The sequence below is a fragment of the Mustela putorius genome, unplaced genomic scaffold, assembly GCF_011764305.1.
Source record: "Mustela putorius furo isolate JIRA1106 unplaced genomic scaffold, ASM1176430v1.1 tig00000827_pilon_pilon_pilon, whole genome shotgun sequence".
Classification (NCBI taxonomy): Eukaryota; Metazoa; Chordata; class Mammalia; order Carnivora; family Mustelidae; genus Mustela; species Mustela putorius.
Window position 1 is genome coordinate 8,613,046 of NW_025421489.1, and position 16,231 is coordinate 8,629,276.

The window sequence follows — 16,231 nt, forward strand, 5'->3', positions numbered from 1 at the left end:
AAATAAAATCTTAAAAAAAAAAAAAAAGAAGTGTGTAGCTGGACAGTTCACCCCTGAAGGGCATTGCAAGACTATCTCAAAGAGAAAGAAAACACTCTAAAAAAGTCTACATAAGGCCCTCTGATCACTGGTAATACTTAAAGCATGCATATGTTAACTGTCACATTTTTGCTACCCATCATGGATGTTTTGGACTACAATTTCTTTTTCTTTTACATATACAGTGACTTTCGGGTGCAGAACACATTTTTGTACACATTGCCCCATTTGAAACTTACAGCTACCCTAGGAAGCCTTATCGTGGCGTTCACTTACTGCGGTGATCCAGTGGGATACAGGTGAGTGCAAATACCTAGGCTTTACTTCCTGGGGATGCCAGCCTGATCCGGAGGCTGGCAACTCTCTCCAAGGTCACTTCTACCCTAGAGGAGCTCCTTGGTTTACCCCAGCGTGCCTTTGTTTTTTAGGTGTGTTATGATGTGTGAAAGGATGGTAAGCTGTGTGATATCACTGCTTTCCCACTGTGCAGGGGGGAAAAAGGCTCAGGGAGATAAAGAGAGGGCTTAAGATCATGGAGCTGCTGGGGCTAGAAGGCAGGACTCAACTTTGCATCTCTGATCCCAGCACTCATGTTCTTTCTCTTATACCATGCCACTTCTCAACTAGGAACTTTGAAGTTGGTCGTGCCTGAGTCATATAGAGAGAATAAATCAATTTCTGTAACTTACATACAAAATAGAAACTATTCAATGAAAGGTAATGTAGCACAGTGGCTGACAATGAGGGTGCTGGGACCAGCTTGACCCGGTTTACATCCAACTCCATCACTTACCCCAGTGTGTGTCCTTGGTCAAGTCAATTAACTTCTAGGTGCCTGTTTCTTTATCTGTAAAATGAGGATAATAACAGTATCTAGCTCATAGTGTTGTGAGGATAGAGCGAGCTGAGAAAGGTAAAATGCTGAGAGCAGCGTCTGGTATGTAGTATGTATCCTACGGTCACAACATTACGTGCACTGCCTTATGTGCACTCACTTTCTCAGGGACGAGTCACAACTTACTCTCCAGAGTGGTCGGTGGCAGCTTTGCTGCTTGGTCCTCAGGCAGCTGGCAGGAGCAGCTGAGTAACTGCTGGATGATTCCCGGACTCATTCGTTGGAAGTCTTCCTTGGAAATGGGTGAAAGGCTGTTCTGTACAAATATCTCTGCCAGCTGCCCTGCAGAAAAGCAAGACTACGGAAAGAACATCGTTAGTAATCTCGACAAACAAATTTCCCATCAGTTGTCATTCCTGAGAAGTCAGAGCTCAACGGAATGGGTAAAAAGGACACAAGGAGCCATGACTGCATGTTCCCCCCTGCAATCTTCTCGTGCGTACATAATTTGCGAGGATTATTTTCAACCTCTGATCAATTGCAAGGATTATTTGCAACCTCTGATCAAAGTCAGCTGTATCTCACTTTCGTTTTGAGTACGATATAGTATGAGTTTTGCACCCTTTTTTCTTTCCTGAAAATGTGCGCTGGATTTTATAATGTGTCAAATGGTTTTCTAACCAGCAGTTTAAAATACTTGATGCCTTTTTTTTTTTTTCTTCTCAGTGTGGATGGTGGCTTTGTCTCAACAGAGTCAAGATTTTGTATGATAAACAGGAGCTCTGAGGAATGAGATCATTGTCTTTAATATTCTCTGATTGAAAAAGCCTGTGTAGCCAACATGTATTTTCAAAAGTAATAAAAGTAAATATTTTAAAAGGTGGATGCTGTGTCAACCAGTGGGAGTGTAAACACTAAATAATATGGATACCTTTGGAACTGACCTCCCTTTTCCCCAAAAACAATTGAAATCATTACGATTTCCTGCTGCTGCTGCTGCTTATCTCTATCTTTGCTGGTTTTCTACAGCAAATGTAGACATATTCACTGACAGATAAGGATTATAGGCAAACAAACAATCCAACAGGTCTCTCAAAACTGCCAGAGGGAATTTGTGCATTTCAGGAGAGTTCAGGGCTGATTTTCTGTATCAAAAATTGCATTTAAAATTTTAATGTGTATATAGTTCCAGCAGCACAGATGGTGAAATCAAACCCTAATGCAACGACTTTGTGAGCTTTAGTCACAATCAGTAAGGTCTCTGAAGAAAACCAGAGCTTTGCGAGGCTTGTGGGATTTGCCCTGCTGGAGAATGCAGGGGTTTTTTAACAAAGACAGACTGCTGATCAGAAAATGATGACATAGTTGCTGAGTTTTCCCCACATACATTTTTGGGGGGATGAGTCCATGAGTAAAAAATGTTTTATCTTGATCAGGAAATGTGTGGTTGCCGGGAAGAGAACCCACTCAAATCAGTGAGAACCAAGGGGAGGTTGTATTGGCAGGACACTAAGGATCTCAGAGATTGAAAAGGTAGAACTCAGGCAGAACTCAACTTGAAGCTGGAAGATGAGAAGCAAAGATGTTTCTGTCTCTGTCTCATCGGGGCCAAGTGTTTTCTCCTTTCTGTTTCCCGCTGCATGTATCTATTTCCTTTCGCGGTCCAGTGTTCTCTCCTTTAGTAAACACACGACCATATAAATCCCAACTCTGAAGTGACCTCTCAGCCCACAAACCCAAGACGGAGTTGAGTCTGCAAGTCCTGACAGAGATCTGATTGCTTCAGCAAAGCCACAGATGTGCTTTCTGGGCTCAGGCATCCCTCTGGTTTAATCGGTTTTGCCCACGAGATAGGAGGTGGGATCAGACTGTCCAGACATGGCTGCCAGCCTCACGCCTGTGGGTGAGGAAGGCATTTCTCAGAAAAGGACCGGGCCAGACTCCAGAAGGTTTCTACTAGGGAAAGCAACAACAGAAAGCTAAACTTGGGTTTTTCTTTTTCCCTTTGTCAAAGTAATTTGTGCCAAAGACAACTTCTCTCTTGTACCGTGTTACTAGGAGAATATAATTGCTTCACCATTAGATGTACTGACAACAACAAAGGGAAACTGGCCACAGACTTTCGATGATGAATCCTTTGGAACGAGCATTCTCATTGAGGACGGCTGGATTGGTAAGTAAAGCAGTGCAGAGACAAACATGAACAGAACAACACACATCTTTTACCAGTTCACTCCCAAGAAATTGAATTGTTCTGGTCTTAGACTACCTTCTCCTAGAGTAAGGACATTCTATTATAAGCTTCTGTGCCCTTGATCTTTACGTGCCGTTCCTGTGCTATTTAGGTCGTTTGTTTGTTTTACATTTCTTCTGAAATCACTAACACAAATGTCCTTAATGGTGATTCATTATATTCTATAAATCTGAAACCCCAAATATTTGTACTAAAGAACAAAATCAAATGAAAATTTAGATTATCCAGCCAATAACCTTTAAAATATCTTTATGCCTTCGCATAAAACTTCAGTAGATGGGTATCCTTGCTTTGATATCATCAGACATCTATGATAACTTTACAAACATATTCTAAAGCAGTGGCTCAAGATCTCTAATTCTGAGAATCACTTGGAGGGCTTGTTATAAGACAGACTGCTGGGTCCTACTCTGAGAGTTTATGATTCAGCAGATGCTGGGCTGGGACCCGAGAATTTGCATTTCCAAGAAGTTCCCAGGTATAACACTTTGAGGATCACTGGCCTAAATAACATAGGCAGGATCTTCAGATCTTCTCTGTCATAGGGTCCTGTCAAGAGTCACGAGGAAAGGGACAGGTTGGGACAGAGAAGAACCATTTGCATTGTTAGCACAGGAAATGACTATTACTGATTTTAGAGGTATGCCTTAAGTAGGTAGTTCCTAAATTTTAAGAAACAATTTTCGTTCTTTATAAAGATAAGGCCTCATTAGGCAAATTTGCTCCAGCAAAGCCAGCCCTGAAGAAATCTACTTAGCAAAGATTAACATAAGCATCAGCTCTCTTCACTATGAGTTGAATACAATTACTATGAGTTTGAAAGAATCAAATTTAATACAGGTCTTTATATCTTACATATACATATCTTATGATATACATATATACAGAAGTAACAGAAATCTACTTTTAAAAATATCTAATATTCTAATTAATAATCTGTTTTTGTCTAAAAAACAAAATAAGCAAACAACAACAAGAAAGGGAAACAGACTCATAAACATGGAGAACCAACCAGTGGCTGCTAGAGGGGAGGGTTGGGGAAATGAGCAAATAGATGATGGGGATTAAAAGATACAAACTCTTGGGGGTTGGGGTTGGGGAGGGAATGTATGATACTGCCCAGTCATGTATCTATAACTCACAGGAACAACATTCTGCCCTTTTAAGGTACAGACGGTACCTTGCTCACCTAATATACAAATAACAAAAATAGTTTTATTTAAATCAATATTTCCCAAACAATAGCACAGCTGCTAAGAGCACAGAATATGTTATTAGACAACCTATGTGCATATCCTAGTTTCTGTGAACTGAAGCAATCATTTGTTAGTTCCATGTCTCAACTTTTTCATCTGTAGTATGGAATAATATACCTAACCTCATAGAGTTGTGATAATAATTAAATGAGGCAATGCAGGTGAAACAGTGCCACATCTAATACAAAGTACATACTCAATAAACATAAGTCATGTTTGTGGAACATCAATTTATTAGGATTTCAAATGGTTAGAGTGAAGAATGCCATAGTCATAGTTTGAGAAATGTAGGATTCAATTAGATAAAAGAAGTTTATTTGCTAAAGGACTTCCCCAGAGAACTTAATATGCTACAAAGCAATATGTATATCTAGTATTTCCCAAACCAATTGGACCATAGCACCCCTTTTCAAGGAACATTAAGATAGGCTAGCGAATGTTCTTTAGAGCACGACTTAAGGAAATAACAGATAAAAATATGTTTATAAACATATTTATCACTTTTTCTCAAAAGAGAAATATATATTTCACAACTTACTGTACAGATATTTCTGTTAGTCATGGCTCAAAGTAATCTCTTCATAACCTAAACTATGTTTAAAGCATTCATTCATCATTGTGAATATATATGTAATGTCTATATCCTCCTACTATCCCATAAGTGACAAAGGAATTGTTCCTATTTTTGTTCAGCCTTGTATCCCTAATGCCTGTGATGGTGACTGGCAGGTAGTAAATGCTCAGTATGTTTACTGAAATTAATTACTCACTCATTTAATACAGACACAAGTGGGAAAAGATATATATGAGACAATGCAGATATACACACACATACACTATATATGTTTTTCTTGCCTATCTTGGGCTCATGTTTATGTCCATAGAGATCTATTTATAGAAGAAAAAACCCATTGCCACTCTGTAGGAATAGAATATTTTTACATTTAAAATACACATTATAAATACACATACACAGGAAATACACATTATCCTTTAAATTTTCTGCAACTCTTATAGAACTTTCACAACTTTAACAGTAACATCAGATGGTATAAGAATAATGACCATACCTCATCCCAGGAAGCTGAACCATCATTTGACTCTTGGCCCATGGATACAGAGAGATTAGGGTGACCCCAATCATAGATTGTTAGGTTGGTTTGTGTCCTTTGAAGTTGATGGATTTTACCTTTTCTGATACAGGTACTTTTGGTCCAGAGAATGTTGAGGAGCTGGTCTAGTTCTAGAAATTTCACACAAAATCTGGTGTCACATAGAATAAAGATAAGTCAGTCTCAGGATCATCACAATTTCTTACGGCCACTGTACAGATATTCTGCTAAATAAATTTGGTTCCAATGAAAAGTCAAGATGTTACTCTGGACAATAATAAAAGAACATTTATACTTCATGTGAGTATTGATTGCCTCACAAGATTTACACTAAGCTTTGGAGCTAAATCAGCCTTACGAAGAAGTTCCCACCATTTTTATCTCCTAGTGATGATACAAAGGGCAGTTCCTCCAAAGGGATACCTTCTCTTGAGCCAACTATTTCTTTTTCTAGATGGCCTCTATAAAAATGCAAACAAAAAATAGAACTGGCCTAATCCTTAGGAAATTTATTTTTTGAGGGGCTATAGACATCCTTAGTAGATTAACTATAACTATACATAACTATTTCCTTTGATTAAGTCAATAAAATTATTTTCTTTTTAAGGGGTTGTTCATGCAGAAATAATAAAGGAAATAAAAGGGGTCTAAGATTCTAGAGACAAGCTGACTTTGTTTTCTAATGCTACTGTGGTATGGTTGCCAGTTTATAGATTATGGTTTAGTTTCCCTTAGTAGAGCTCTAGACTTCAAAAAATTGACTGATACAGAGAATAATTAAATATAATGGTGATTTTTTTTTTGATTTATCCATCTTCTTGCTTGTGAAAATAATGTCCTTGGTATTTTCCTGAATGTTATCATCAATGATAGGAGAAATTATAAACTTGAGTTACTATAATATTTCATTTTACATGACTGGATTTCAGTGAAAAAAAAATAGCAGACTTGCAAAAATATGGGAAAGTGTGATTCAGAATCAGGGAGGAAAGCAGTCAATAAGCAGGTGTCTGAATATTCCCATATGTTGGATTTAACAGAAAAAGACTTCAAAGCAGGTATTATAAGTGGGCTTAAAGAACTAAAGTAACTCATATTTAAAGAATTAGTGTGACAATAATAAGTCAATGAATAGAAGAAATAAGAAATTCAAAATTATATAAAAGTCCAGATGGAAATTCTGGTGTTGAATACAATAAGTGAAATGAAAAAATCACTAATGGAGCTCAATTTGGATGATATTTGAAATGATAAAAGGAAGAATTACTGAAAGTGGAGATAGATTAATAGACACAATCCAGACTGAAGAATGAGGGGAGAAAGGATTTTAAAAAAGAATAAATTCAGAGACCCATGGAAAAAGAGCAAGCATACCAACCTATATGTAATGACAAACACAGAAGAGAAAGTTGTAGAAAAAATATTGGGGGGAAAAACATCAAAATTATTCAAATTTGACATAAAACCTTAATCTACATGTTCAAGAAGTTTAGCAGACATCAAGTAGGATAAATATAAAAAGATCCATACCCAGATACATTGAGGCAAAATTGATGAAAGTCGAAGAAAAAGATAAATCTTGAAAGAAGCAACAGAAAAATGACTTATCACATACAAGGAACCATCAGTACAAATAGTACTTGACTTCCCATCTGAACAACAGAGGCCAGAAAGTAGTGAAATGTTATACTCAAAGTGCTAAAAGAAAAAACTGTCAACCAAGAATTCTATATCCAGTAAAACAACTCTTCAGACATAATGGTGAAATAAAATAATTCCCAGATAAACAATAAATGAGAGAATTCATTGAGAGAAGACTTGCCTTATAAGAAATACTAAGTGAAGTTCTTCAGGCTGAAAAGAAATTATTTAAACAGTAAGTTGAATCTATATAGGAAGAAATGAAGAGCACCAGAAATATAAGTATGTGGGCTAATATAAAAGACCAATTTATATTTTTCTCATTTTCTCCATTAAACTCAATGGAGGAAACACTACAGGCTTTTCTTTCAAAGTAAGAAACATGATAAGGATGAAGACTGTCCTCAGTCCTATTTACCATTATATTGGGGTTATTAACAACCAGTGTAATTAGATAAGACAGTAGACACAAGAATTGGAAAGCAAGAGGCAAAACTACATCTATTTAAAGATGGTATGGTTTTATATACCTGAAAACTCTAAAAAATGCAAAAATAAAATAAAAGATTTAATGATGGAACAGGTTATAAAATTATCCCATAGAAATAAAACCCTTTGTATACAAAAAGACAAGTTAGAAAATATAATTTAAGAAAAGACCCCATTGAAGACAGCCAAAAGAAAGCTAAAAGCCTAAATACAAATATAACAGAAAATGTCTAAAACCTATGAGTAAAATAATGAAGAACTCCAAAAAAACACACCTGTACACATGAGCAATGGAGACATATATTCATAGATATAAAGATGTAATATCTTATAAGTGTCATTTTCTCTCTAAGTTATTTTATATGTGTGTGTATACACATCACAATAAATTATCGCAATGTCTTTCTTTCCAGCTTGACATTTTGGTGATGTCTGTTAGGAAGTAAAAACAAGCCAGGAATATGCTGAAAAGAAGAGTAATGAAGAAGGCTAGCTCTACCAGACATTGAAATGTACTAATATTTTAAATATTATATACTAGTATACTAATTATAAGTAAAAACGTAAGTAAGAGAGTATGATACTGGCACATAAATAGATAAGATGACCAACAGAATAGGAAATAGAAATATATTTGATTACATTTGTCAATGTATTATATAGAAGAGGAATCTCAAATCAGTGGAGGAAATAATTTCCACTGCATTTAAAATAAGAAGTATTTAAAAAAATGGGTGGCCATATAGAAAAAATAGAGATTTATTCCTCACAGCATATACCATAATTAATCCAAAATGAATCAGAAATGATAACATACAAATATTGGAAGAAAATATGGATGACTACCTCTATAACCTAGAGGACAAAATCACAAGAGACCTAAGCAAAATGGAGGTAAGTAATATGCCTGATAGAGAATTTAAAGTCATAGTCATAAAGACACTCAAAGGACTTGAGAAAAGGGTAAAGGACATCAGTGTAACCCTTAGGAAAGAGATAGAAAACATAAAAGAACCCATCAGAGGGGCACCTGGGTGGCTCAGTTGGTTAAGGGTCTAACTCTTGATTTCAGGTCAGGTCATGATCTGATGACCACAGGTCATCAAGGCCTGTGTCAGTCTCTGAGTTAGGTGTGGATCCTGCTTTAGATTCTCTCTCTCTCCATTCCCCTCTGCTCTTCCCCTCTTTCTCTCTCTCCTTCTCAAAAGAGAAAAGAAAATATATGAAGAAATCAATAAATGAAATTAAAACCACACTAGATGGAGTTAATAGTAGACTAGAGAAAAGAGAGAATGGATCACTGACCTGGAAGACAGAGTAATGAAATCAAGTTCAATAGCTGAGAGGAAAAAAATTTTTTTCAAGATGAAAACATACTTAGGGAACTCAACAACATTATCGAATGTGATAACATTTGCATCATAATGCTTTCAGAAGGAGAAGAGAAAGAAAGGGAGGTAGAAAACTTATTTGGAGAAATAATTACTGAAAAATTCTCAAATCTGGGGAAGGAAAAAGAAATCTAAACCCAGGAGGCACAAGGACCCACCCCCCCAACAAAATCAACTCAGGGAGGTCCACACCAAGACACCAAAACACGCAAAAAGTAGTGGTAAAGAGAGAATTCTAAGACCAACAAGAAATAAGAAAACAGTTACATACAAAGGAAACCAAAAAGGCTATTAGTTAATTTTTCAGCAGAAACTCTGTAGTCCAGAAGAAAGTGACACTACATATTCAAAGTGCTGAAAGAAAAAAAAAAAAAAACTGCAGCCAAAAATACTCTATCCAGCAAGGTTACCATTCAGAATGGAAAGAGAGAGAATGTTTCCCCAACATACAAAAATTAAAGGAATCCATGACCACTAAACCAGTCTTACCAGAAATGTTAAAGGGGACTCTCTGCTTGGCAAGGAAAAACCATAAGTAATAATAAGAAAACTAGGAAGCACAAAAGCAATAAAAATAAATATATCTATAAAAATCATTCAAAGGACTCACAAAATAAAAGGATATAAAGTAAGACACCATATACCTAAAATGTAAGGGCAGGGAAAAGAGAAAAGAAAGGGCTCAAACTTGAACAACCACCAACTTAATATAGACTGTTATATATAGAACACATTATATACAAAATGAATGGTAACCACAAATCAAAAATCAGTAATAGATATGCAAAGAATGAAGGGAAAGAAATCTTATTGCTAAAGAAAGCCAACTAAATGTGAGAAGAGAGTAAGAGAAAAGAAGAACAGAGAAGAACTACAAAAACAACCATAAAATGAGTAGCAAAATGGCTATAAATACACATATCAATAATTAGTTTGAATGTAAATGGACAAAATGCTGCAGTTGAAAGACAGGATGACAGAATGAATGAAAAAGCAAGACCCATATATATGCTGCCTATGAGAGAGTCATTTCAGACCTAAATAACACAAGCAGATTGAAAGTGAAGGAAGTGAAATGAATTAAATGAAGAAACATTTATCATGCAAATGGATTTGAAAAAAAAAGTCTAGGGAGCAATACTTATTTCAGATAAAATTACTTTATTTTATTTTTTTTAAAGATTTTATTTACTTATTTGAGGGAGAGAGAGAATGAGTGGGAGGAAGGGCAGAGGATAAAACAGACTCCTTGTGGAGCAGGGAGCCCAGTGTGAGACCCTAAGATCATGACCTGAGCTGAAGGCAGAAGTTTAACTGACTGAGCCACCGAGGTGTCCTAAAATGACTTTAAAACAGAGACTGTGACAAAAGACAAAGAAGGACACTGAAAAATCATTAAGGGGCAATCCAACAAGATGATATAAGAGTTGTAAATATTTATCCACCCAACATCAAGGCACCCAAATACATAACATTATTAATAATAAATGTAAAGGGAGTAATTGATAGCAATACAAAAATAGTAGGTGACTGTAACACCCTACTTACCTGAATGGACAGATGGTCCAAATAGAAAATCAACAATAGTGACTTTGATTGACATACTGAACCAGCAGGATCTAACATCTATTCAGAACATTCTATACTAAAATAGCAGAACATATAGTACTTGCAAGTGCACACGGAACATTCTGTCAAGTGGATTACATATAATCACTAAAGAAGTCTCAGCAAATTAAAAAAGAGAGAAGTCATACCATGCATCTTTTCTGAACACAATGCTATGAAACGAGAAACCAATAACAAGAAGAAATCTAGAAAAAGCAAAAATGCATGGAGATTAAATAACACACTATCACACAATGAATGGTTCAACCAAGAAATCAAAGAGGAAATTTAAAAAATACATGGAGGCAACTAAAAATGGAAACAGAATGGTCCAAAATCTCTGAGATTCAACAAAAAAGCTGTTCTAATTGGGAATTTTATAACTTTAATAATTTAAATAATTAATAATAATTAATATTAATATTTAATAATTTTAATAATTTTATAATTTTATTGGCCTACCTCAAGAAGCATTGTAGCTAAACCTTACACTTAATGGCACAAGAAAAAGAAAAATAAACAAAACCCAAAGCCAGGAGAAGGAAGGAAATAATAAAGTTTAAGGCAGAAATAAGCAAAATAGAAATTAAAAAACCAAAAGAACAGATCAATGAAACCAGAAGCTGGTTCTTTGAAAATATCAACAAAACTGGTAAACCTTTTGTGAGATTCTTGAAAAAAGAGGACTCAAATTTAAAAAATCAGAAATGAAAGAGTAGAAATAACAATTGACACCACAGTCATATGAAAGATTATAAGAGAATATTATGAAAAATCATATAGCAACAAATTGGATAACCTAGAAAAAGTGGATAAATTCCTAGAAACATATAACCTAACAAAATGGAATCAGGAAGAAATTGAAAATTTGAAATTGATTACTAGCACTGAAATTGAATCAATAATCAAAAAACTTCCCAGGGACTGGTTGGCTCAGTTGGTTGAGTGTTCAACTCGATTTCAGCTCAGGTGATGATCTCAGGGTTGTGAGATCAAGCCCCACACCAGGCTCCATGGCCTGCTTAAGATTCTCTCTCTTCCTTTCCCTCTGCCCCTACCTCTCTCTCCCTCAAAATAAAACAACATCCAACAAATGAAAGTCTAGGACCAGACAGCCTCATAGGTGAATTCTACCAAACATTTAAAGAAGAGTTAATATCTGTTCTTCTCAAAGAATATTCCAAAAACTAGAAAAGAAAGAACTAGAAAGAAAAGCTTCCGAATACATTCTATGAGGCCAGCATTATCCTGATACTAAAGCCAAACAAAGACACCACAAAAAAAAGAGAACTATAAGTCAATATCTCTGATGAACATAGATGCAAAAATTCTCAACAAAATATTAGCACACTGATTCCAACAGTACATTTAAAAAATTTCATTTCCTGGGGTGTCTGGGTGGCTCAGTTGTTGAGCATCTGACTCTTGGTTTTGGCTCAGGTCATGATCTCATGGTCATGAGACTGACTCCTGTGTCAGACTCCATGCTCAGTGGAGAGTCTGCTTGAGAGTCTATCCCTCTTCCTCTGTCCCTCCCCCTACTCACACACATGCTCTCTTTCTTTCTCTCAAATAAAGAAATTTTTAAAAAATCATTTGCCATAAAAAAAAAATCATTTACCATGACCAAGTGGGATTTATTACTGGGATGCATGGGATTCTTGGGTGGTTCAAATGTGATATATCACATCAATAAGAGGAAAGATAAAAACCATATGATCTTTCCAAGAGATGCAGAGAAAGCATCTGAAAAAAAGTAAAACACATACTCATATAAAAACGATCAACAAAGTAGGTTTAGAGGGAACATACCTCAACATAATAAAGGCCATATATAAAAAACCTAGAGCTAGCATCATCCTCAATAGGGAAAAACTGAGAGCTTTTCCTCTCAGGTCAAGAACAAGATAAGGATGTCCATTCCCACCACTTTTATTCAACAGCTGTAAGAGAAGATAAAGGAACAAAAGGTATCTAAATTGGTAAGGAAGAAGTAAAACTTTCACTATTTGAAGATGAGATGATGCTATATATAGAAACCCTAAAGACTCCACCAAAAAACCACTAGAACTGATATGAATTCAGCAAGTTTGCAGGATACAAAATCAATATACAGAAATCTTGCATTTCTGTACACTAATAATAAAACAGCAGAAAGAGAAATTAAGATAATAATCCTACAATTACACCAAAAATAATAAAACACCTAGGAATAAATTTAACCAAATAACCTAGGAATAAATTTAACCAATAAAAGACACATATTCTGAAAACTATAAAATATTGGTGAAAATAATTGAACATGACACAAAAAAATGGAAAGATACTCCATGCCGATGGATTAAAAGACTAAATATTGTTAAAATGTCTATATTATCCAAAGCAATTTATAGATTTAATGCAATCCCTATCAAAATATCAACAGCATTTTTCACAGAACTGGAAAAAGCAATCCTGAAATGTGTATGGAACCACCAAACACCCTGGTAGCCAACGCCATCTTGAAAAAGAACAAAAGAACAAGAGGCATCACATTTCCATACTTCAATTTATACTTACAAAGCTGCAATATTCAAAAGAGTATGGTAATGGTCAACTAATCTTCAACAAAGGAGGTATGAATATGCAATGGAAAAAAGTTTCCTCAACAAATACAAATGGTCTTGAGAAAACTGTCCAGTTATATGCAAAAGAATGAAGCTGGACCACTTTCTTATACCATGCACAAAAATAAACTCAAAATGGATTAAGGACCTAAAGTTGAGATCTAAAATCATAAAAATCCTAATAGAGCGCACAGGTAGTAATTTCTCTGACATTGGTCATAGCAACCTTTTCCTAGAAATGTCTCCTGAGGCAAGGGAAAGAAAAGCAAAAATGAACTATTGGGACTACATCAAAATAAAAACTCCTACACAACAAAAGAAACAATCAATAAAACTAAAAGACAACCTACTGAATAGGAGAAGATATTTGTAAATGAAAATCCAATAAAGGATTAGTATCCAAAATACATGAAGAATATATACAACTTGACACCAAAAAAAAAAAAACAAATAATCTAAATAAAAATGGGCAGCAGACATTTCTCCAAAGAAGACATCCAGATGGCCTATAGACACATGAAAAGATGCTCAAAATCACTCATATCAGGGAAACACAATCACAACCATAATAAGGTAACATCTCACACCTGTCAGAATGGCTAAAATAAAAATACAAGAAACAACAAATGTTGGCAAGGATGTAGAGAAAAAGGAATCCCTTGTACACTGTTGGTAGGAATGCAGATTGGTGCAGCCACTGTGGAAAACAGTATGCAGATTCCTCAAAAAAATCAAAACAGGACTGCCATAAAATCCAGTAATCACACTCCTGGATATTTATCCAAAGACTATGAAAACATTAATTCAAAAAGTTATATGCACTCCTATGTTTATTGCAGTATTATTTACAATACCCAAACTATGGAAACAGCCCAAGTGTCCACTGATAGATGAATGGATAAAAGAGATATGGTATATACAAAATTGAATATTACTCAGCCAAAAGAAAACAAAATTTTGCCATTTGCAACAGTATGGATGGAGCTAGAGAGTATAATGCAAAATGAAGTCAATCAGAGAAAGACAAATACCATATGATTTCACTCATAAGAGGAATTTAAGAACAAAACAAATAAGGAAAGGAGAAAAAGAGGGTGGGGGAGAGAGAATGAGAGAGAGAGAACTAGGGTGAGCCCTGAGTAATGCATAGAATAGAATCAGTATATCACACACAGAAACTAATATAACACTGTTATGTTCACTATGCTGAATTTTAAATGAAAAAAAAAAAACAAAACAAAACAAACAAAAACAACACTTGAAACTAGCATACTTTCTTCCCAGCCAATATATAATCAGTAGCTACAGTGCCCTAGCTCAGGCGCAGTTGTGAGAGAAAATGCCTCATGGCTTCTAAAATGCCTAATGGAGCTGAGATGGAATGGTAGTCTGAAGTTGAACTCCAAGTGCTCAAATGCTGAAGTGGCTGGTTTTTGTTCAAATAGGTGATACTACACATCTCTTATGAACAGTGTTACTTGGCTTCTTTGACCAAGGTCCACAATGATCAATATTCACACAACTTGCCTCTCTCTTCTGTATTGTGGTCTGACTGCCTCCAATTTCTTAGAGCTGTCAAGACTTCAAGTGGTGTACATTTTTACATCATTTGAAAAATGGAATCATTTGCACCCCTCTGGCTTGCAACAGGAACTGCACTGCTAAAATTTCCCAACTCTGACTTCCCACCTCAGACTGATTCTCTGCTTAACATGCCTTTCTCTGGCTTATTTCCTATGCACAAAAGCTGGGTAACATGATTTAATTATATTTTGACTTTTAACAAAAAGTGCAAGTGAACTGTAGAAAACCACATATGTTATTCAAATTGCTGGGCAAACAGGTCCAGGAAAAGTTCAACACTGAACTGTATGATTCCAGTTCTCGAGCCCTTCTTTCAGAGTTGGGAGTCTTACTCAGATCACAGGTATTTTTGGTCCCTTGGTAAATTCACATCTCCCTTTATGCTGTGACTTCCCAGGAGGAAGTGTATTGGAAAGGAGCACCAGCTCTTTTGCAACATTCCAGATGCTCCTGGTGTAAAAATTTGAAACAGATTTTAAAAATGTCATTTCTGGGGCACCTGAATGGTTCACTTGATCATGATCTCATGGGTTGTGGGGTCAAGTCTCAAGTCAGACTCCATGCTCAGCAGGTAGTATGACTGACAATCTCTCTCTGACCCTCTCCCCACTCACTCTCTCTCCCTCACTTGCTAAAATAAATAAATGTGTCTTTAAAAATATTAAAATTCAGAGAGGAAGCAAGATGGTGGAGGAGTAGGAGACTGAAATATCATTAGGTCCCAGGAGTTCAGCTATATAGTTATCAAACCATTCCGAATCCCTACAAACTCAATAGGAGATAGAAGAGAAGAGCAGCATTTCTAGGAATAGAAAAGCGACCACTTTCTGGAAGGTAGGATATGTGGAGAAGTGAATCTAAGGCGACATATGGGAAGACAGACAGTGGGGGGGGGTGGCTCCTGGCAAGTGAGAGAGCAGTGGAGCACAAAAATCAGAACATTTAGAAGTCTGCTCCACTGAGGTACATTGCTCTAGAGGTTGAGGGGAGGAACCCTCGCAGGGACAGTGTGATCTCAGAATCTGCGGGGTCACAGAAAGACCAGGGGTGCCTGAGTGTGGCAGAGCTCAGGTATCAGAGCAGGGAAGCCAAGGAGGGGCTCTCAGCTTGGAGGTACCTTCAACTGTGATCCAAGGCATAGTTGGGCCACTGTTCTTCAAGCAGGAACCCCACTGTGGCAGATCCGGAGATAACCCCTCCTTCCTCCTCCAGAGGAGTAATGCAGGAACACGCTGCAGGAATCTGCTGGGTTTGGAGACTCCAAATGGGACCATGCACCAGAGATAGAAACACTCCGTCACAGGCCAGAGGAGCAAGGAGTGTGGCTGGAGACCAGGGAGAAGGGAGGGATTGACTGCTTTACTCTGAGGGTGCACTGAGGAGTGAGGACCCAAGCTCTTGGCTCCTCTAGGACCA

General features: G+C 36.4%; 1 protein-coding gene across 4 annotated transcripts in view; it reads right to left on the reverse strand.

Annotated features, from left to right (window-relative positions):
- SLC39A12 (solute carrier family 39 member 12) overlaps nucleotides 1–16,231 on the reverse strand; it is an 80,275-nt gene that overhangs the window by 43,472 nt on the left and 20,572 nt on the right. For all 4 annotated transcript variants that reach the window (XM_004757583.3, XM_004757582.3, XM_004757581.3 and 1 more), the window contains 2 exons: nucleotides 5,455–5,627; nucleotides 1,061–1,232 (listed from right to left, as the gene is read on the reverse strand). In XM_004757583.3, coding sequence (XP_004757640.1) covers nucleotides 1,061–1,232; nucleotides 5,455–5,627 — 345 coding nt within the window. The remainder of the gene's footprint in view (nucleotides 1–1,060; nucleotides 1,233–5,454; nucleotides 5,628–16,231) is intronic.